The sequence below is a fragment of the Talpa occidentalis genome, unplaced genomic scaffold (assembly GCF_014898055.3).
Source record: "Talpa occidentalis isolate TD23 unplaced genomic scaffold, MPIMG_talOcc4v2.1 talOcc4.14, whole genome shotgun sequence".
Classification (NCBI taxonomy): domain Eukaryota; kingdom Metazoa; phylum Chordata; class Mammalia; order Eulipotyphla; family Talpidae; genus Talpa; species Talpa occidentalis.
Window position 1 is genome coordinate 5,151,132 of NW_023601433.1, and position 22,354 is coordinate 5,173,485.

General features: G+C 48.5%; 1 protein-coding gene across 7 annotated transcripts in view; it reads right to left on the minus strand.

Moving 5' to 3' along the window:
* The window catches only part of AKAP13 (A-kinase anchoring protein 13), a 252,783-nt gene that overhangs the window by 151,947 nt on the left and 78,482 nt on the right, over positions 1-22,354 (minus strand). For all 7 annotated transcript variants that reach the window (XM_054694745.1, XM_054694744.1, XM_054694743.1 and 4 more), the window contains exons 3-4: positions 10,537-10,684; positions 992-1,288 (exon numbers count right to left, since the gene is read on the minus strand). In XM_054694745.1, coding sequence (XP_054550720.1) covers positions 992-1,288; positions 10,537-10,684 — 445 coding nt within the window. The remainder of the gene's footprint in view (positions 1-991; positions 1,289-10,536; positions 10,685-22,354) is intronic.

Consider the following 22,354-nt stretch of genomic DNA (forward strand, 5'->3'; position numbering starts at 1 on the left):
TTCCCCGGAGGAAGGATCAATTTCCTTGATGGTTCTGTGAGAGCCGGAACAAGCAATGCCCCCAGCTCAGGCACCTCTCGGCGACTTCAGATCTGCTCTCTCCACTGCACACAATCACCCCAGCCAGTGGACGCTGCGGGGCAATCCTGCAACTGTCCAGCCCTTTCCGAGGTAAGGTAGAAATGTTAAGCAAACCCTCAGACAAGAGGCTCAGCACCAGCCTTCCAATCCAGTTTCGTCAGGAACAAAGCTGACCTCAATCTGTGGAACCCCTCCTGTCTTTCAACTGGATTTGATGTGGAGTGGTATTTACTGAACCCAGAGGTTATACAAGGTTTCACCTAAATATTTATGTAAAATCATGACATCTGATGTCATTTGTTACAAGAATAATTAAGTGGGAAACCCCCTGTACACTTAAGAGGAACATACAGAGAACACACTTATTCCCTCAGTATTTTTCAAAAAGTGGGGCCCTTCCTTCAGTGAATTCGTACTCCAAAAGTACTCTGGTTTTAAAAGTGTGGGGTTCTCGGAGCTCATCCTGCTCCTGTGCCCCCCACTACCCACTCTTCCTTTTCCTCCAACCCCGTGCACTCTCCAGAGAACTTCGGAACACACTAATGAGCTCACAGTCTTTGATAGTCAAACACCAGAAAGGTAATAAAGTCACTGCTACTCCCCTCATTAAGGAGGGTTCACTAGCCATGCCCCCAAGGCAAAGAAGCCTATAAGGCAAACCCCACAAGACGAGCATCACTCTGCCCTGAAGGGCAAGCTGAAGATGACCACTGCGCTCGCTGGCTCTTGGCCCCCACACTGCAAGGACAGCTTCAACACCTGGGATGAAGACCTGCCATCAAGGCCACACAGCCACATAACGGCCACTTTCCTTCAGCCATGGCGGCAGATGGGGAGTCTGACTATACGGCAGCGGCCTGGTTAGAGCTCAACAAACTCCAATTTGTTTGTAGGTCATTTAAGTTCTTACCAGGCAGAGTCTGGTCTGTCCCCAACACATTCCACTCGGCGGGCAGCTTCAGGTGTCTGAAGGCGAGGGCCACCTTCTCATCAAGGGAATTCACATCCCCAGTCAGGGGCCCTGACCGGTCAAGGAATCGGGTGAAGTTCAGGGCCTGCTGGTTCCCAGCGCTGGTTGCCAGGAACTGGGCCGCATCGTAGGCCTCATCCTGGATGAACTTAAAGTCCTCTTCGGCCACGACGAACACAGGCAGGCCCTCCCTGGACGCGCAGAGCAGCACCTTCACCGTCTCGCAGCAATCGTGACCTGCAGAAAGCACGTGAGCAAGACGACAGGGTGAGAGTTCTCCTGGCCAAGCTGGGCGCGGACGGTCCCCTTGCTCCTCCTACACCATGTACAGGTATCCCCTTCCCAAAGGGACCCTTCCAGCTGAAAGCTCTGAAGGAGCAACCTTCCAAACTCCTGAAAGCCCCAGTTCCAGCTCCTTCTATTGCTACTTGCAAATATGAATTAGCTCCTTCAGCAAACGGCAAATGTCGGGTAACCCAGTTGTCACCATGGCCATGAGTAGCATTTGGCACTGAGTAGACTCTGAATATCAACTGCAGCTGTTCAACGGAACCTATTAAAGAATGGAAGCTCGGGGGTCCTGTAAGACGAGCATGGAGCGGGACGTCAACGACCTGCTGAACTGAGCTCGAGCTGAAGACCAGTGGGGACAAGGCACCCCAGCGAGACGGGAGGGATTTCACAGAGGCCCCAGCACGTGCCTCAACAGCACCACACTGTCACCAGTCAAAAGAGATGAAGCACTTTGAAAAGCACAAAACTGATATTTATTTTCTCATTAACTGCAACTCAAGGCCCACAAAAGAACTTCTGCGCTCAGATGCCCGTTCCTTCCTGTAAGGAGACAAGGACTTCAGTGAAGATGCCTGTTCACACAAGGACGCTGTGACGCTGTGGAAAGAAGCTAGTGCAGGGCCTCCCCGGTGGCGCAGCAGTTGAGCGCTGGGTTGGAAGCTGCCCGCAGCCTCTGCGGCGCCGGTTCGATCCCCGGCTGCTCCCCGGCCTCCGGAGGAGGGTCCCACATGGCGCGCAGACCTCTCCTGCCGCCCGCTGCTCCCCTCAGCAGTGTACTTCGGTCCTTCTGCCTGCTCTGCTCCCCGCTCTGGTGAATTGTCTCACCCTCCCGCGCTTCTGACTGTACCCAGTGCTCGTATAAATAAATAAATAAATAAATCTTTTAAAAAAAATAAAATAAAAAAGAAGCTAGTGTAGGAGAAACGAGCCAGTCAAAGGCTGGGAGCCCACAGACCAGCTGGGTGATGAGGCTACCACTTTAGGCAGCAACCTGCAAGTCCCCAGAGAGCCCCACCTGATAAAATCAGGCAAGTTTAACACCACTGTTTTTGTGGGCTAGGCCTTTCTGGACTAAGACTCAATGAATTGAGTGTCCCCAAAACGCAGAATACACACACCCACTGCCTTCCCTCAGCTTTCCAACCCTGCCCTCCACTAGCAGAAGTCCGTACTTAACCATCACTGCGCTTTCTGATGAGGAAAACGGAGTTGATGTTTCTGTGACTTGCATTAAGGCATCCAGTGCTCTGCACAATCAACAATCTGTTCTGGACACCTTGGTTTCCCTGTACCCACTTCCTGCAGAGCCAGCCTTGGCACGGAGCCAGGTGGAGGCCACCCTCTACTGTTCCATGAATCTACTACCTGTCACACCAAGGCAGAGGCCCAGAGGTTCCAGACATGGGCAAAACTAACTAAGCTTCCTGCTGTCTTTAAAAGGGAAAACAGTAATTATTTCTCATGGGGCCGACAAGAACAAAAGCAAACTGATTTTCCACATACTCTCTGAGGGGCCTCCTAGCACCCATTATGCTCTCTCACTGTTCTCTCCCTAATTCTAGGGAGGTGACGGCATTTACTAACCTAGGACCTTCTACATACCAGGCAACTGATGTGCCACTTTCTTTATACAACCAATTTATGAGGTATGTACCGCCCTCACATTACGTAAGAAATAACCAAGACTTCAAGAAGTCAAGTCACTTGCTCAAGGCCACACAGATACTAAGACAGAAACCTATTCAAATTCAGGTCAGAGGCCAAAGGTCTGGGCTGGGCGACAGTGCAAGATCTCAACACAGGCATTGGCCCCGCTCCCAACTCTCCCACCCCAAGGCTCTTCACCTTGACCTGGAGAGTTCAAATGCAATGTGTGTGCCTCACTCTGTGACACACGTACATGCACACACACAGAGCAAAACACCACCATGGAGCCATACCTGCTTAAACGCTAGAAAGTACAGTTAAGAAGTCCACCTGAAGTTGCTAAAGTGGCTGTTTACTTGGACAGCATGGGGTGGGAACAAAGAGGAGAGACATGTCGGGGTGTATGTGTTTGCACATGCGCTTATTAGCAGTACAGGTAGGCTTATTTCTGGAACTTTGGCGGAAAAACCCGTTAGGAAGTGCATAGGGACATGAGGGAGTGCCTGTGAGCTCTGTGTATAACCAAAATAAAGCAACACACTAGAGGAGGTAGAATGTCACAAACAGCCATGAAACAGAAGCCATCCAACTAGGCCAGTATTTTCAGAAGTGAACTCACTATCTAAAGGAAAAACGATGAATCATCCTGAGTAAAACATGCCACAAATCTGGAGTTTGTCCGGTGTGAGTATGGGCTTCTTTTCCAAAAGAGAAACTGAGGGCTGAACGAGACGATGCTGAGGGTTTCCCTGACGCGTCTGTAGCAAACCAGGGGGGCCATGACTGAGGCCTGGGGCCTCCCTCCTGCCTGGAAACCAGCTACTTGCTCCCCTTCATGTTTTTTCTTAGGTTTAAGTGGTTCTCAAGATTATTTTTTAATCCTTCTAGCTTTTCAGATAAAGCACTTGGGGGGGGGGGCAGGGATCAACATGTTCACAGCAAAGGTCATGTAATATGGACCAAGCAATAAGCGCTGCACATGCGCACACAGAGCATTTCACCACCACAAATGAGCTCCAGAGAGACGACTCGCAGGAGTCAGCAGCCGCGGAGCGGGGAAGCCCACAAGGCGGTAACAATGTCTACACCAGGCGTGAAGAACCTGCGCTTGGAAGCCACGTCCAATGTGCTGGGGCTACCAAGATTTAACTTCTTTTTCTTGAAAAGAGAAGCTGCAGAAGAACAAAGAGCAGCAAGGGTTTCAGTTAGTTCCATGGTGACTTTCCTTCCACTTGACTTCCTGGTAACAAGGAAGGAAAATATCACGCCTTTTTAAAAGGGAAGTTCTGAAAACTTAGAGAGGCTCTTCTGAAGGAAACTCCCCAGACTGACAGAGGGAAAGAAGAGAGAGAAACCGTGAAAGGAACACGGCCTACAGCTTGAGTCCACATTTTAAACTGCCTTCTGCCACGGTCAAGTCCAGTTCACGACAAAATATAAAGTAAATCACGAGGTGACACAGATCTGGTCCTAACGGTGAGGGGTCCTGAATTAGGCTAGTGCTTAATTAGCTGTAGAGTTAAAAACCCACCTCCCTACCTCCCTTGCAGACTGGCTGGGTTATCCTGAGAAAGTCCCTCAACACTGAAGCCTGTTTCCTCAGGCAGAAAATGAGAACGCCACCCATCTTCCAATCTGTTGAAAATGTTAGACCGAGCTGTAGACAAAGCAGCTGGCATAAAACAGTGATGGGAGAGCTACGGTTATTAGCTCTCAAAATGCCCTTACCCAGGTTACTCAAGGGAAACAGCCCCCCCCCTCCCCCACCGCCCCAGCACTTTACTTTCTGCTGCATACGGGGGGGGGGGGGGGGGGGGCCGCGCTAAGGGTGCCTTTGATATCTAAGAAGGTGGGGGGCAGGGGAGGAAGAGGTTAAGAATTCAGAATAAACCAAAAAGCAACCAGGAACACCTAGGTGAGAAACAAACATTTACCGCTAAAGGGCCTCTTGACAATGTCTACTCCAAGCCTTTTTAAGCTCCAGGCCAAAAGGTATGTGTGTGCTCAGGAGGCTGGGAGAGCTTTTCTGCAGGCTGCTTATCACTATATGAAGCACCTGTTCCCATGGAAACGAAATATTGCTACAGATAAACAAAACTGGTGAAGCATGACCCAAGAATTACTTCATTTCCTATTAAGCTAAAAGTGGCACACATCCCATCCGGGCCTTCTCTTTTGAGGACGGAACAACTGGGACTTTGTTTCACCAGCAATCCAAAGGGAACCCTGAAAAGTGTTTGCTAGCCAGACACACCCCATCCCACACAGGCCATCTAGAGGGGGGCAGGGCTTCCTTAGCACCCAAGGGTGGCAAATAAACAGTATCTTTGAGCACTTCGGTTTGGCATCTCAGCAGTTTAGAACCTGGTCTTTCTCTTCTCTTTAAAGCCCTATGGGGTTAAAAGGAAACTTTGGACCTTCAGGCCCACACTCTGCCAGGGGGGACGTGTGTGCAGAAGTGCTGCCACCGACCCTGGGCGCTGGCCCAGTGGCAGAGGGGAAGCTCGGTGTGCATGGACAGCATCTCTGCGCAGAGGGGAAAACAGCAGGGGAAGAGAAGTCTAATGATCTACAATATTCCAGCCTATGACTCAAGGCAGTGTTTCTCAACCTTTCATTCACTTCATCCCCCCAAAGAGCCTTTCAAAGCATTTCTCTCTATCCTCCACCCCCTCAAGCATATGAAATTTTTATACACATATTTTTACACTCCTGAGAGTCCACTGTCATCCCTTGGCGGGGACAGTGTCTGGTTGTAATGCACAAGCTAGGGACCAGTACAGTGTCTGTGGTTCCAAGGTGACGGAAGACGCCATTACCACGTAACCCTCACAGCTGGGACAAGAGGGAACAAGTTCTCAGGTTTTCCAGAATAACCACTATATACACAGAACGCGCATCAGGGTAGTCACGTAAGTTTTTTGGGGTTTTTTTTTTGTTTGTTTGTTTTGGTCACGTAAGTATTTTAAAATATAAAATCCTGTCTGCCTACAGACAGCCTTATGGTAGGAGTATTTTAGAATAGGGAGTTTGTTAGAAAATGTAAGGGGAAAAAAAAAAAAAACTGATTACATTGGGGGAGAGGGAGAATTCTCTGATTCAGCCAGGAAAGAGCCTACACCTTTTTTTCCAAATGCATTCTTCAGTTTGGCGACCCCTGGACATCTCCTGCTGGGAACTGTGTGGTTCACAAAGATGGGGACCTGCTGTGACGGACTACAGGGCTGCTTGTGAGGCCTGGGCTGTGAGCTGTGATTTTTAGTTAAACCCGTATGGGCTTCTGATAATGGTAAATGACGGTTGTTTGTTCCTTTAATTTTTTTTTAATAACCAATCAACTTTACACAGTTCCCTTTAATGAGAGAGGGGAAAAAAAGATACTAAAGAACTGAGTCAAATTTGGGGTCCACGAACGTAGTTTTCCTATCAAATAAGAACTATTTCTGTGAGTTCTAAAACAAGCATGCTGAAAAGTGACTTCATTGTACAGGAAATTCTGACCTAAAGCCTTCACAAAAATAGTATGCAGCATCCTCTGAACACCCTGTCTTCATTGTTCATTCTGGAATCAGTGTTTGTTTCTAAATTCACATCTCAAGTAATCATACAAACACAGTACGGTAAGACAGTGCTCCAGATTCCCCCAAGAATCCTTTTCCAACAGTACTCAGATTTCTTGACATTACTTACTAGTCCAAAATAGGTCTTTTTTAAAAATAGCTATTTTGTCTCTAGAGAAAAATCACTGTCTAATTAAAATGGGGTTTGGGGTTGGACTTGTTTCAAAGAAAGAATAGATATTTCAGGTTCATCTATCACACAGGCGAGGCCTTTTGCCAACTGGAGAGGCACTCCCACTTCAGGCTGTACCGTTACAGCCTGAAGCAGACTGTACAGTCTCCCATAGCAGACTGTACTGTTAAACCAGCTACGTCACAGGTATTTTGAATGGTGGGGCTTCTCCTGTGAAAGCCTTGTTGGTGCTTGTCACCTTTCTTAGCCCAAAGACGGTGTTATTTTCAAAAGAGAGCACATTCCTTGGCTTCAAATAGAAAGCCAAAGTCTCTACCTACCTCCCCCATCCCTGAGATGTCACTGCCCTTAATGGACTTTCTATTCTCAGGAGGGAAATCACATCCGGGTCTAGATCCTTTCATGGTAGAAAGGCAAGAAACATTCACTTTGAAAAGCCTGTACAATTTCTGTATAATTAGCATGCATACACCATTCAAGGTACACTTCTCAGAAAAACAGCAAAAAGTGAGAAGAGCAGGGGAAAAGGGGACGGTAATGTCTTTTTGAAGCCAGAGGTTTTATGTTTTTTTTTTTTTTTTTTAATTTTTTTAGGAAACAAGTAAGAGATGCTTCATCTTGCCCCCAAACAATAAAAGGTTACAGGCTAATATAAAGAAACTGTCTTTTGAAGGTCAATCTATCATCGGCTTTTAGTAAAAACTAAATGTTACCAAACACTGACGGTTGAGCAGGGCAGAGAACTCAAAGAAAAATCAGAGCCAGCAATGTGGATGAAACGTGACATTAAAAGTAACAACAAGACACAAAGCTCTTTTTCTTCCCAGAGTTAGCCAAAGAGACAGAACACGTGAGCAGAAGGGGTGCAGCCCTCCCGATGCAGCTGCCGCCAGCCAGCTGTGCCCGTTCACCCGGGGCGGGGATGCGCACAAGTGTGACTTCCTAAAGAACCCTGACTGCTCTGGCCCCAGCAGACAAGTCTGAGGCTATCAACACGGCCAGCCTGACATACAGAGGTCATCACAGGTGGCTCTGGCAGGAGCAGACTCCTGTTCAGAGCCAAGAAGCTATCTGGAGAAGCCAGACTCCTTGTGTATTTTTCCAAAGAAAAGGTGCAGGTGTCTGAGTGCGCATGTGTACAACCTTTCTAGAAGAATGGCTGCTGAGACTGAGGAGGAGTTTCTACCATGAAAACACTGTTCCATCTAATGGTGGGGATTCCTAAAACAAACCTTAGCACAACACCAGTGCCCACAACAGGCAAAAACCCTTGCCCTCACAGAGCTGACACTTTAATAGAGGCATCCAGAAGAACACAGGTGAGATGAATGAAATAAATAATGTGTTAGTGCACTGGAGAAGAACAGGGCAACAGGAAAGGGGAATAGGGAATGTGGAGGGGGGGAAGTTGTGTAATTTTATGGGGTGGACAGGAAAGGCCTTGCTGAGCAGGTGACACCTAAGTAAAGACCAAAAGAGAGTAAGGGACAAGTCAAAGACGTTCCCAAAGCAGGTTGACAGCAGCTTAACTCTAGACTAAAATATTAACTCCTTGAGGCAAGTAAGAAATTCAAAACTATCTTCACCCTCCAGAGAGACGAGTGACAGTCCAGTTTACGGCAGAGATGCAGGGTCTGCTCAGGAATGTTCTTGCTCGCAGAGTCACGAGCTCCTAACGACCAGCCAGGAGCATGCGGGCACCCTTGCATGGTATCAAAGGCTCCCGGGTTCAAGTGCTGCCTTCCTCTTCACCTGGCTCACCTGTACAGAGGGACTTTCAAGGACTCTCTTCCTTTGTCACCTCTGCTGTGATCAGGCACTTCACAGCAGCTGCCTGACTGAACTCAAGGAGCAGAATGTTCAGGACAACGGGCGGGTAAAGGCGACAAGTGGGTGGACTGCGTACGCGGACAGACAAAAAGGGAGTGAACAAGATAATAATTTGGGGCGGGAGAGCTGACCAGCACAACATGAAGGGGTAGACAGGTACTAGAAAGCCAGGCCCCAAGCAAATGGGCCAGGCGAGATTTCTGAGGAGTCACTACTCATTCGGGTCTGGAATGGCTGTCTGCTGTGGCTGGCTGGCAGAAAGGGGCACTAGAGCGCCAAAGGCAGGCAGGGGCGGTACACGAGGACGGGTGCAAACTCGGAGAGCCAGGCCACCCAGACAGTGTGACAGTTTGCGGCTCCGGGGAGAGCTTCACACACAGCCTCTCCACCCAGCTTCACTCCACCAACACTCGGGGCTGAGGGTAGCCAAGAGGGCACCATGCCTTGTTGTTCTTTCTCCGACAACTGCCTGCACTCCTCCGTACCTCCTTAGACACTCTCCACAGACGCATGCACACATGCACGTGCACACATGCGCGCGCGCAGACACACACACACACACACCCTCCATCTTTTAACTCCTGTGGTACTTCCACTTAAAGAAGGAATAAGTTTATAAAAATTTAATAGAGGCATCCGTTTTTTTTCCCCCTACAAAGAGCTGGCATGGGACTACTCATCCAACAGAGGTGAGGGGCCTCCACTGCCCCCACAAAATCAAAGTTTAGCTATGGTGACTGACTTGGGATGGCTCCTGCCGGGGCACAGAGCTCACGTTCCAGACAAGCCTTTCGTTGACACGCTATACATCTCAGAAAGTAAGACGACTGAAGCGTCGGGTTATAAAGAAGGATATTTAATACTTTTCAGAAAAGGAATCAGTATCTATCTTGAACTTCTTGTTAGTTTCCACATCCCTAAAACTTTGGGGAGAAAGAAGAATCTTTGAATTCAATATTTCCCAAATCATTTTTGCTAAGGAAGAACAGCTTTCAATTGTCATAAACCCAGTTCTTGGATATAGTGAAATTTCTGTAATTTGGCAGCTATCAGACATGAAATTTATGTAAAACAGCGTGCACGGGAACAAAAAACCAACAATCTGATTCAATACCACCAAGGTCAGGTGTTGAAAGGGCTTCATAAACTAAAAATTTTTATACCATCTATTTCCAACAAAGTGGAAATGCTTCAGTAAGAGCTAAGTGCATCTTGTCCTCTAAAAAATATTTCAACTGTCAGCATTTCTCAGGGGTTCCCCTGTTGTATTCTGATGAAAATTGGCCAGCTGTTAACTTTGTGGCAAGGTCCATAAAAGAGGTTCATCTCCAAACACAAATCAATGCATTTTCACATGTTGTGGTAGGTTAATAGTCTTCTCTGGATCAGCCGAGCCTGGGAGGAGTAGGAATGACTACTGGCTCCACTGAAACATTAAAACGAATGTTTTAATCCATAAACATTTTCCTTTAAATTCTGCCAAACATAAATCCAACAGTGACTCAGCACCAAAATGATGAGTTGCTAACTTGGGAAAGTCTGGCTTTTACGTAAGACTTTTTAGGGCTTTCCCTCAAGGAAGTGTGATTATGTTTTACCTTTGCTTTTATCATCAGGGTCCTCAGACTCACCTGCAGCCACGGCACTATCACCACTCGAAGCTCTAACCACCCACCTGGGTAAACATGTTCCCCAAGCCTCGACATTGCAATACATTAACTTGTTTACTGATTCTGATTTTTACACCTTTCACGATTTATGATACCACTTTACTTTCACTTACTTCTTAATTCTGATTTTTGTGGAACAAGTAAAAACAGAAACGAGATTTTTTATTTTAAACTGCCCTTAAGATACAGATGAGGCGGTAGTCCCAGCACGCCAGGGCTGTGAGTATAGTCACAGCCTCCAAAGAGCTCGAGAACCAGGAAAAAAAGAAGAGATTCCCGCCAAATACTCACCAGGAGCAATGGTCTCCAGCGTGTCTGAACTGACCTTCCGCGTGCTTGCGCAGTGATGGAGGGAGGAACCCGAAAACACCAAGTAAAAAACTACATCATCTTCCACTTTGTCCTCTTCAGTGAGCAAGACGGTGACAACACAATCGCCCTAGGAAAGGAAGACAGGCAGGTCTGTGTTAGGAAGGCCCCTCGCGGCAGCCCCGCTTAGGAAAAGTTCCATTTAACGGAAGATCTAATGGAGCATCTACACTGCGGACGCTTACGTGCCGCTGAGCGCCCAGGCACTGAACACGAATGACCTGAAAGTAAGATCTCGGTCCTCGATGAGCTGAAATTCGAGTGGAGGTGATGAGACAAAGAAGTGAGCGGACAAGATAAGGCACAGAGATGCAGGCGCTTATTAGAATCCTCCCAAGCTCTATGTTCCAGAGGCAGCAATGACTCAAACTTCCACATCCCACAAATCCTGTCCCCCCACCCACTCTCCAGCCAAGGCGGACAGCCTCTAACAGAGCCCGCCGGGAAAGGGAGAGCGCAAGGAGCGTTAAGACCGGGCCCAGGCAAATCTGGGTTTGAACGCCATCTGCAAAGACTTATGTAAATCCTCCGAGCCTCAGTTTCCCCGAGACAGTGAACGACAGTGTGGGGACAGCTGGAAGGTGAAGGGCCTTGGGAACAGAAGAGATGTGAGACGGACATCAGGGAAATGCCCAGAGTGGTTCGTCACAGAAGGGGAAAGGAACGGCGGTCATGTCTTGAACAGAAGACGGCATCCCCCACACGGGCTGGCAGAGGGGCCCGGCGCCAAGCTCACTGTGCGCCCTGGAACTGTACAGGCTCGTGAGAGCGGACAGCTACGTTTTCAGGAAATCTGCAAGTCGGCTGTAAAACACTGCCATGATTAAAAACTAAATGATGCAGGTTTACAACTAAATTATATTAACAAGTGCAATACTCAAAACCCATCCCTCTGACAGTGTTCACCACGTCTCACGCTCACCTACGCTCTGGAGGGTTACAGTCACAGGAGAAATGCCAGTAAAATGCTGCGCTACCACACACCGCTTCCCAGCACGATCACCTTGCCGCCTCTGTGTTCAGCAACGAGGCACTAACAGCCTTGACATCGAACACTGGGAGTATCTGCAGTATTGAAACTGTTAACGCTATAAATCAGGGTTTTTAAATTTTTTTTAAAGCCATCACATCATTGAAAAGAGTCAGCAGGGCCTACCCCAGTGGCACAGCGGTTGAGCACTGGGCTGTGAAGCTGCCCGCAGCCTCTGCAGTGCCGGTTCAATCCCCGGCCACCGGGCGAGGGTCCCACATGGCGCGCAGACCTCTCCTGCCGCCCGCTGCTCCCCTCAGCAGTGTACTTCATCAGTCTGCCTGTTCTGTTCCCCGCGCTGGCTCTGGTGAATTCTCTCACCCTCCAGCGCTTCTGACTGTACCCAGTGCTTATATAAATAAATAAATCTTTAAAAAAAGAAAGAAAGAAAGAAAACAGAGTCAGCAGTGGGGGAGAGGGACAGCAGGGGAGAACTTCCCCAGGGGAGGCAAGGGTAAGCCACGGCAGCCCCGGGAAAGAGAGGCCGTGCCAATGAGGAGGGGCAGGGCTGCTGTGGGAGGGCCGTGCACGCAGGCCATGGTGATAACGCTGCCAGGCTTGGCTCCCGAGAGCTCACTATTCTCATCACCGTAAGTCAGTTTGTTTTCTGGCTTTAAAAGCTGGTGCGTAGCACATTAGCAGACGACAGTGGGTTAGAGGATGGTCTCTGACGTCAGTCCACCTGGGTTAGAATCACAGTATGGTTCATCACTTCTAGCCGTTTCCCTGGGGTAGGTTAATTCTGTGCCCTAAGAGGACAAAACCATCCTTAGCGCTTACGTCGCTGCAAGAGTTAAAGAGCTGATAAGGCAGAGTGCTAGTGTACACATGCTAAATGTTCAAAAAGTGACAGATACAATAGACGGAACGTGTGACGCGTACAGTACCGCAACAAGCAACAGCCTGGGGGGCTTCAGTCACCTTCAGTAACGTGTGTATTTGAAAGTTCTTGAGAGCAGATCTTGAAAACTCTCAATACAAGGAAAAAGTTTAACTATTTGGGATGAATGTTAATCTACTGTGGTAATCACGCTACAGATACACAAACACCAAATCAGTGCATGGCACACCTGAAACCCCCCCATGTCACATGTCTGTTGTATCAAGCAATAAAACAGCTATTCTCAGTTCAAGAACGTAAGCCCCACAGGAGCAGGCTCCGGTCTCTGAGTGCTCCCCTTGACAGGTGCTCCAAACACATCTGAAAAGGAAGGACAGGAGATCCCGAAGCTCTGAGCAGTGAGCCCCAGAGGGTCAGTTTTAACACACTTCATACGGTTCTGTGTTTTCCAATTCTCTTTAAATAAAGATGGGTTATTTGTATAAGAAAAAAACTTATTTTCAAAATAATCTGCTCACTTAGGTCAAAGGCTAAAGCCCTCCAGGAGCCCAAACAGACAAGTCTGCAGACAGACTGTCCCGTGGTCAGTACCCTAATTAGCATAAACACCAGCATAGCCAGGCACAGAGCATGTGAATGCCTGACCTCTACCTTGAGGGTACAACCAAGAAAGCTTCTGTGGAGAAATGCTGGCGGCCACTGCCACTCAGCTGGGGAACAACGCCACCCCCTCACCTCTGCAGAGCTCAGGCCCTCACAGTGAGCTGGGGAGAGACTCCCGCACCCACCATCTCGCCAAAGGCATCATGGACAGCAGGTGCACAACTGATGTTTCCTGGGTTAAATAAAAACATTCGATCTTGGGGCCTCCCCGGTGGCGCAGCGGTTGAGCGCTGGTTTGCGAACCTGCCCGCAGCCTCTGCGGCACCGGCTCGATCCCCGGCTGCTCCCCGGCCACGAGAGGAGGGTCCCACATGGCGCGCAGACCTCTCCTGCCGCCCGCTGCTCCCCTCAGCAGTGTACTTCGGTCCTTCTGCCTGTTCTGCTCCCTGCTCTGGCTCTGGTGAATTCTCTCACCCTCCCGCGCTTCTGACTGTACCCAGTGCATGTGTAAACAAAACAAGCAAATAAATACATAAATAAATAAACATGCCTCTATAAAATTAAAAAAAAACATTCGATCTTTTTTCACAAGCAAAACTTACAATGCTATCTAATAAACAAAAGACTAAGTTTATAATTGTCCATTTTTGCTTTGTATTGTGCTGTACTGTTATTTTTTACACTGATGTCTTATTTGGTTCCCCTATTTTCCTGCTGGCTTATTTCACTGAGCATATTTCCTTCTAGTTCCATCCATGTTGCTGCGAATGGCATGAGTTTATCTTTTTTGATTGCTGAATAATATTCCATTGTGTATATATGCCACATCTTTCTGATGCAGTCAGATGGGCATTTGGATTGTTTCCAGGTTTTACCTATTGTAAATTGTGCTGCAATAAACATAGGGGTGCAGGTGCTCTTTTGAATCAATGTGTTTGTGTCCTCTGGGTAGATCCCTAGGAGTGGAATTGCCGGGTCATGTGGTAGCTCCAATTTTAGTAGACTGAGGAACCTCCAGACAGCTCTCCATAGTGGTTGGGCCAGTTTGCACTCCCACCAGCAATGCAGGAGAGTTCCTTTTTCTCCACACCCTCACCAACATTTGTTGTTGCTTTTTTTTTTTTTTTTTTTTTTTTGCAGGGGAGGAGGGAGAGGGATCAGAGAGAGGGAGGGAGGAGCACAGGGGACTGAGGTGATGGTGCACGGGTGCACTGGTGAAGGAAATTCCATGGAGACTATACCTGAGGGGGTGGGGGGAAGCAAATATTGTTTAAAAATGAACAATGATGTAAAATATTTAAAAATTAATATATTAAAATAAATAAATAAATAAATTTTAAAAAAGGACTAAGCTTGTATTGCTGGTCACTTTCTTCAATCAAGCGTAGGGTGAGCACTGATGAGTTTCTATGGCAAGTACTGAGGACGGAAAGATGAGACAGTGCTGCCCTCTTGGGGCTCATGGCCTTTCAAGGTAGAACGACACAGGCCATGCATGCAGTTCTTGAAAGCAGAGCGGGCAAGGCCAGGAGCAGGCAAGGCAGGATTTGGAGGAGTCGTCTGCCCTGGGATGAGGAGGGCACCCCACAGGCCATCCCAAACATGGGTCACTGCAAGGAGCTGGAGGAAGCCTTCTCTCTTGCTTGATTTCAAATTCTGTTTGAAAGAAGCGCATTGTGATGAGTGGACAATGGTGAAAAGTGGGAGGAGGTGAAAGTCCAGAAACCAAATCCAAACTCACATGTGAGTTTTTAAACACCAGATAAAATGTTGCTATCAACCCCAAAGACACGTCAATCTTGTATTTCTATCTCTGCGAGCCCCCCAAGTGCCATCCCGTGGTCTTCTCTGCACTGACAGTCATTCGAAAGGACAGCACAACTTCAACTACAGGAGGACACCGGAGTCCCATCTGCGGGGCCTGACTTACGGGGGTGCCCTAGACGGAACTACCAGGCACAGTATGACAAAGCAGAACACCAAATGTCTTCAAGAAAACAAGTCACGTAAGTGATGTTGCGTCCGTGCCCAGGACAGATGGCCTGCCAGAAGGAGCAGCTCCAAACCCCACGGTGGACAGGGCTCTTCGCTTCCGTCCTTCAATATGCCCTAAAAGTAGCTCCTGTGGTTCCCAAAGTGGAGTCATTGTTCTGGGCAATGAACACCATCACTCTGTGTATGCGCGTGTGTCCCCCCACACGGACAAATCTTCGGTGCTGCTCTGCTTCGACTAACGTAAACGCAATCGCTCCTCACTGCGTGCGCATCAGCACACAGCTAACGCAGGAGGGAAGGCAGGGACCCGGGAATCAGATCAGCATCAGTCCCTTAACAGTGGCAGACTCGATCAAGAGCAGCCGGAAAAGCATTTTGTCAGCAAAATGAATTCACTCATTACAGTTTACCGATGACACATGTGTGAAGCCCTGTTAGCAACAAGGGAATCATGATGCCTCTGGCCTCATGGCACTTACACTTAGCAGGTAAGATAATCAAATTAGGAAAAGCAACAGCAGGGAAACATTCTATTACAATAACTAGACAAGGCAAGGGAGCAGGGTATGCCTGGAGCAGGGGTGAGGGCCGATGCAGGTAGGAGACAGGCAGAGAGGGTCGTGGGGGGAGGCTGCCAGGGGAAGTCACATTTGAGCAGAAGCCTGCGTGAAACACAAGTTGCAGGTGTCCAACGTCAAAGTGTATGGACTTTGGAATAAACTAAATTCATTCTATGCACACAGGCGGACTTTGGTGACTTTAACTTATTCGACATTTAATAAAATCACTTTTTATTTCTATCTGCCCAAATAAATCTTTTGCGAAATATACAGGTCAATGAAGTCCTATATATAGCCTGACTTCATTTTTTACCACATATACTCATAATCCAGTCAAATCACCCCCTTCCCAAAACTAACTTAACATTAATAAATTCTAAATACTACCTAATAATCAAAATTCAGATTGTTTTCCAGTTCCTAATCATTACGACACTAAAATACAGTCAAAAATCAAACCAGCAGATGGCGCTCAAGAATCTGCTGAGTTCTTTGCATTGATTGGCTTTAGAGCCATTCTCCCTAATGAGAAAGAATCTCGAAACTTCAGCTGGAAAAAGAATCAAGTTACAAAAAGTTTGGAAATCATTTCATGCCTGATCCTCCTTAATGGGAAGTGTTCTTTAAAAAGAAAAAGGTTTTTTTTAAGTCTAAAACAGTTTGTTTCATGAAGCCAGATGCCATTCTGAGATGAAAAATAAAATAAAAATAAATAAAACAGTTTGTTTCAATTTTTCTTTAAACTTTTTGTTTCAAAAATTCTAAGAGCATGAGATGGGTTTTTTTTGTTTCAACCCGGCCACTCAGTCCATGCTTGTTAAGGAAAGCTAAGCTGGTGGCAGGGTGTTGACTGGCGACTTAAGTAAGTAAATAAATAAAATTAATAATAATTTAAAAAAAAAAAAACCACACTGGCCTCTCCCGGTCTCACAAATGTTTCACAACTCTCTGGAACGGCTAGAATAACTAGGTCAACACTTAAAAGAGACAGTCTCCCCTTTGCTAAACGACCCAGATATTATTGTTGTTGTTTTGTTTTGTTTTGTTTTGTTTTTAAAGACAGGATTTTTATTAATTCTTGACAGAAATGTGATGAAAGAATCGGAGGTAATGAGAGAAACCCACCTCTCTGGCTCCCCAGCCTTGTCTCCTGACCAGAGAGCAGATGGGGACACTGCAAGGAAAGTCTGCAGCCCATTCCCCTTCCTCGCTCCCTCCTCGTGCTTATTACCCCTTGTGGGTTCCCAGGACTTGCCTCTGAAACCATCCATAAGGGCTCCTCATCTGCCCTCACGCCCGGGGAAGCAGTACCAGAGCAGTACCAGGCCCAAATACCCTCTCTTCAAACCACTCTCTGGAAACTCTTGGAAGGCGCCAACAGCATAACAGCCTCACCCCAGAGCAGGTACCCCCTTCAGTGACGGCGAACGAGGCCGCCACCCCCTCGCCCGGCCCATTTCTCCAGCCCAGTCTGTCGTCTCCCTCCCAGAACCGCCCCTCCCTCGCCCCAGCACACCCAGCCACTGAGAGCCCCAGCACCCACGGGACATTAAAGCCCTGGGCTCGTCCTCCTTCCCCCACCGCGGGCCGCACTGCTTCCTCTCCCTGTCACGACTTGCTCCCACCTCGCGATCAGAGCAGGGAGGCAGGCCTGAAGCAAGAGCCTTTCTCTCCCGAGTAGGGAGACGCCCGGTCCCCTTCCTCGGGGAAAGGATCCCGGCCTGACCTAACCCGCCGCGTCCCACCCAGCCCCGCTAGAGCACAGTCTCCTCCTCGGGTCCCTGGGCGGGCCCCTGTGAGCAGCGCCGAGGCGGGGACTCAGCATGTCCAGCTGCAGCGCACACATCACATTCCTGACCCAGAACTCGACAAACCATGAGCGCATGGGAAAAAGAGCTTCGAAGCTGGCAAGTGGGACCCTGCGAACAACGTCAAGATTAAGAAAGTAGCTGCAGGCTCAGAAGCTGCAAATTCAGAAGGGGAGGCGCTGCTCAGGGAGGCAGGCCACGGGCTTGGGAATCCCTTGACTCATTATTGGCTTAGTGACTCTTCTAAGAAGGACCTCAAGTTCTTTTTGGGAACTGCTAGATTATAAACTCATTGAGGGTAGAAATTGTGTTTATCATGTTCACATTCTGAAACACACGGACAGTAATGCTTGCTGAGTGCTGCCTCCAGCGTAGCTGCCCGCAAATGTTTGAAAGGTTTTACGCTGACGTGGGGTACTACGGGATCCCCTGGAACAACCGTATGGAGTAAGGACTAGCATTTGAAGAAGTAAGCCAAGCACCTCGCACACAGCGGACACAAAATAAATGTTCCCTTCGGTCTCAGTAAAAATAGTCTCCCTTTCAGAATCTCCATGTTTTTACCTTATAATCTCTTCTAGTAAGACCTGTCTCTCAAACAAAACCAAATAAAGTATGATAAATTTTCTTTTTTTTTTTTAATTAGGGGTGAAGAGTTTTAACTAAATGGAAAAAATAGGTTCATGAAATACTCTGAATAACAGCCATAAAAGAACACAGTTTTAAAATGACTAGCTTTCAGGGCCTCCCCGGTGGCGCAGCGGTTGAGCGCTGGGTTGCGAAGCTGCCCGCGGCCTCTGCAGCGCTGGTTCGATCCCCGGCCACCAGGTGCGGGTCCCACATGGCGCGCAGACCTCTCCTGCCGCCCGCTGCTCCCCTCAGCAGTGTCCTTCGGTCCTTCTGCCTGCTCTGCTCCCCGCTCTGGCTCTGGTGAATTCTCTCACCCTCCTGAGCTTCTGACTGTACCCAGTGCTTGAATAAATAAATTAATTAAAAAAATAAAAAATAAATAAAATGACTAGTTTTCATGGTAAATTATAAACCTTTCATAAAGCCTTTTATGCTTTGTAATTGATAAAAACAGCTATACAGACATTAAGCCACAGTACTTAAAAACCACAAAGGTAGTAAGAAATACTTTCATTTCAGGGAAGTCACATTTTCCTACCCAGCATGACTGGTAAAAATCATTTCACATGAACATTCAATTTTTTAAGTTTTCCTTTCATAGTGTCAAAGTTTTAAAAAGAAATAAGCGGCTTGATAAAAACTACTGTAGCGCATAGGTCTTCCCAGGCTTCTTAACCCTTTGCACTCCGAACCATTTTACGCTATTTTGATTTAATTTCTTGTGCCATTTCAAGATAAAACTTCAGGGAAACATGCATGTCTCAAAAAGTTGCGTTGAAATAACCTCAATTCCCCGTAATCACTAATAAATTGCAATGTCCCCTGAGAGGGGACATCCGAGCGATATGCTAGAATTCCAATGTCCCCTGAGAGGGGACAGCGGAGTGCAAAGGGTTAAATATGGCAGGCAAGGGCAGGAAGAGTAACTGAGCAGCTATTACGTGCTGGATCTTTCTATGTGGGCAACAACATTTAACTGCTGCAGAGTCCCCTGTGCAGGTGAAGCACGTCCCAGTACCTAGTACTCATCCAGGCATCAGTCGATGCTGTGGTCGTTCTGAAGCCCTGTTCAGCCCTCGCTGAAGTCCAACGGTTTGGGTAGAGGCCGCAGGGTGGGAGAGAGGAACGTCAGGCTCCCACAGTTGGCTGCGCAGGGCTGGCACGGACACGCCCACCGACTGACTCCTCCGCCCCTGCCCTTTCCTCGAGCATGACTTCTCCCAGACCAGCAGCTTCGCCCAGAAACGTGTAAGAAATGCACGTTTTCAGCCTTGCCCCCCACAAGGCACATCAGAAACCCTGGGGCTATGCGCAGAGAGCAGTGTATGAGTGGGTGCGCCCGGATCCCCTGCCCTCCGCGTGTGCCGTGTGAGAACCTGCAGGCCTGCCGCACCCGTCACGGGGGCTGTCCCCACAGAGGGGTGAGGGAAGGAAATGGTTCCCCTTCTTCCCAACTTATTCCTCTTCCCACTGTCTCACTCTGCCTTCAAGCAGCCCTGCAATCCCCTCGTTTCACACATCTGCAGCAACAGCCCCTGGCTTCAAGCACCGCTACCCGCAGATACAGCAAGGATAAGACAGCAGCTTCACGGAGATCTGCAGAACAGGGGTTGGTGGAGGAAACAGCCACAGCAGTAGCTTCCTAACACTATTCTGCAGGGGTCCCTCACCCACACAAGATAAGCCAAACTGGGCGACGTGAGCAAAGCCTAATGAACTTGACTCAAAGTCAAATTTAGAAATGCAGGAGCGGAGTGAGAGAGAACTCACCCGAGGGTAGGTTAAGTTGACTCCTGGCCCTGAACTAACTTCAGATAACAAGAATGGTGGAAAATGAGCCCACAGTCAGACTGGTGGGCCCATGAACCAAAAAAGGAATGCGCCACTGCTGAGCAGTGAGATAAAACTCGCATTTCCTTCTGAGGACATAACAGAGGGACAGCTGGGAATTCCACCCTGGCTGCCAGGTGCTCGGCAGACTTAGTCCAGACACAGACCTTTGTGCTTTCTTGGTTGAAAAAGGAGTCGACAGACAAACCAAACTCTGCAAGTACAGATGATGTTCCCTACACTCAAGGACAAGAACCCTGAACTACAATCCCTGCAGAAAAGGGAGCAGTCGGAGGCTCTGGAGGAGAAACGTGCAGGAATGAGCCAAGGACTAAAGACACGCAGCACCAGACTGTTTATCAATTAAATGGTGCGCCTTTCAGAGAAGGCAGACTCTCCCCACCCCTGCTGACAGGAGTACAGCCCTGGCCTCCTCTGCCGACGGGGCTCTTTATGGGTCTCCGAGTTACACCCCCAGTGACTTGATGACTCTCCCTGACAGTTTTATCTCAGATGATGGCCAATTTCAAAGAGGACAGTAAAAATCTTTAGTCCTATAATCAACAGGCTAGGAGTTTAAAATATAAATCTTGCTGTCTCAGTTTCCCTTCCTGTAAGCCTAAAAAAACAATTCCTCCTCGTTCTTAGGTTTGTCAGACCAATAAAAGGAAATTAGTACTGGAAGCGGCGAACAGAGAGCATTCCAAGTGAACGGCCCACACACAACACACAAGTACTAAACCAGCTGGGTGGAAATTAAGTTTTTCACCAAGTGTGGGTCTCAAATTCTCCAAGAGGCCCCATCTTAGGGATCAAAGCAAAGTGACGGTTCTGGGCCTGGTTCCAGGTCACCACGCCCCGTGTGGTTTCATCTCTTATGATCTACAGTGGCCTTCCCTTAAGGGCATAAATCTTACCCAAGAAGGGTCTGTCTCATCTCTGGCTAGTCGGACATTTAGAGCCAGCCATGCATAGAGCGAGGCTCCTTCCCAAAGCTTTGATTATTCAATCCAAAACACTGAGCACCTATTCGAGGCAAACATTGTGAGGGAAGCCGAGGTTAAAGCGAGAACAGTAAGTCATGGTTCTCTGTCCTCAAGATGTACAGAGCAAACCGGGAAGAGGCTGGTAAAAAAGTGCGGTGCTCACTGAAGTGTCTGAGAAGCGACAAGAAAGTCTGTACAGAGGGGAGGGGCGTGAAGGGAGGAGGGGCAGAGCCTCAGAAAGCTGAAGATTCATGAAGGGCTTCACAGAAAGAGGTGACAGGAGGGCCTCCCCTGGGGGCGCAGTGGTTGAGCGCTGGGCTGCGAGGCTGCCCCCAGCCTCTGCAGCGCCAGTTCGTTCCCCGGCCGCTGGTGAGGGTCCCACAAAAAAAAAGAGGCAACAGGAAATGAATCCTGAAATATTGGAGGAGGGGCGGGGGCAGCAGCTTGAGAGGTTCCCTGTATTCCGGAGGAAAGGCTGCAGAGAGCATTTTATAAGGCGGAGGCTGGCTTACCTGAGGCACCACCGACTCAGCGGGGGGTCCACAAGTAGGGGTTTTAAACTCCCAAATGCTAACCTCAAAATACTGTTGTTTATGCTGCCCACAAACCAGCTACGGATGTGGATGGCGAACGGAACTATTCAGGGGAAAGATAACTTCCAACTCAGAGGTGATGTCAGCACGTCAGCATCAGGCTTTATGGGACCAGGCCGAGAGCAGGTAGCATCAAGCGCTGCGGAACCAACGGAAAACAGGCCGACTTGTTCAATAGAGCAAGTTTTGAGTCCAAATCCCTGCTTCATCTGTTCCCTGCTATGGTCCTGTATAAGGCAGGCCTCACAAGGGTAAGGAGGTAACATGTGCAGGTCAGATTACACGGAAGGTGCTCAGTGCACAGCAGCCCCCTTCCCATTTCTAAGCCAGCAAGGGAAAGAACTGCCAACACAAGTGCCTATGCAGAAGCTGTGTGATGCACAAGAGAATGTCCGCATGCATTTGCACCGTGGCAAAGTAAGGAGAAGGGTCTCTTAAAATCACCTATTTTTCATCCATCATCTGAGAACGTGCTTCGCACAGACCCCCTCATGCAAGCATCGCTACCACCTGTAAGGCCGCCAGAGAGGTGGCTCCTGCTCCCAGGCCCTCACTCCTTGCTGCACCGTTCTCCCTGGGCCTCCCATGTTAAATCCTCAGTGGTCTAATCTGTGGTTCCGATCCTCTCAGTCCTTCTATGAGGCAATAAATCCTTAACAGCCTGATCATGGGCACATCTGTTGCAGTAGTGACTGAACAGCCCCTCACCACGCTTACCCTACTCACGACACCTCTTGACCAATTTTCTTTGGGTAGCAGTTTCATCATGCTATCTGCCCTGTCAAAACAACTCCAGTTGCTCTCCCATCCATGGTGTAAAAACCCTGTATGGCCCCCGCCTCGTTCCATGCAGGCAACAGAATT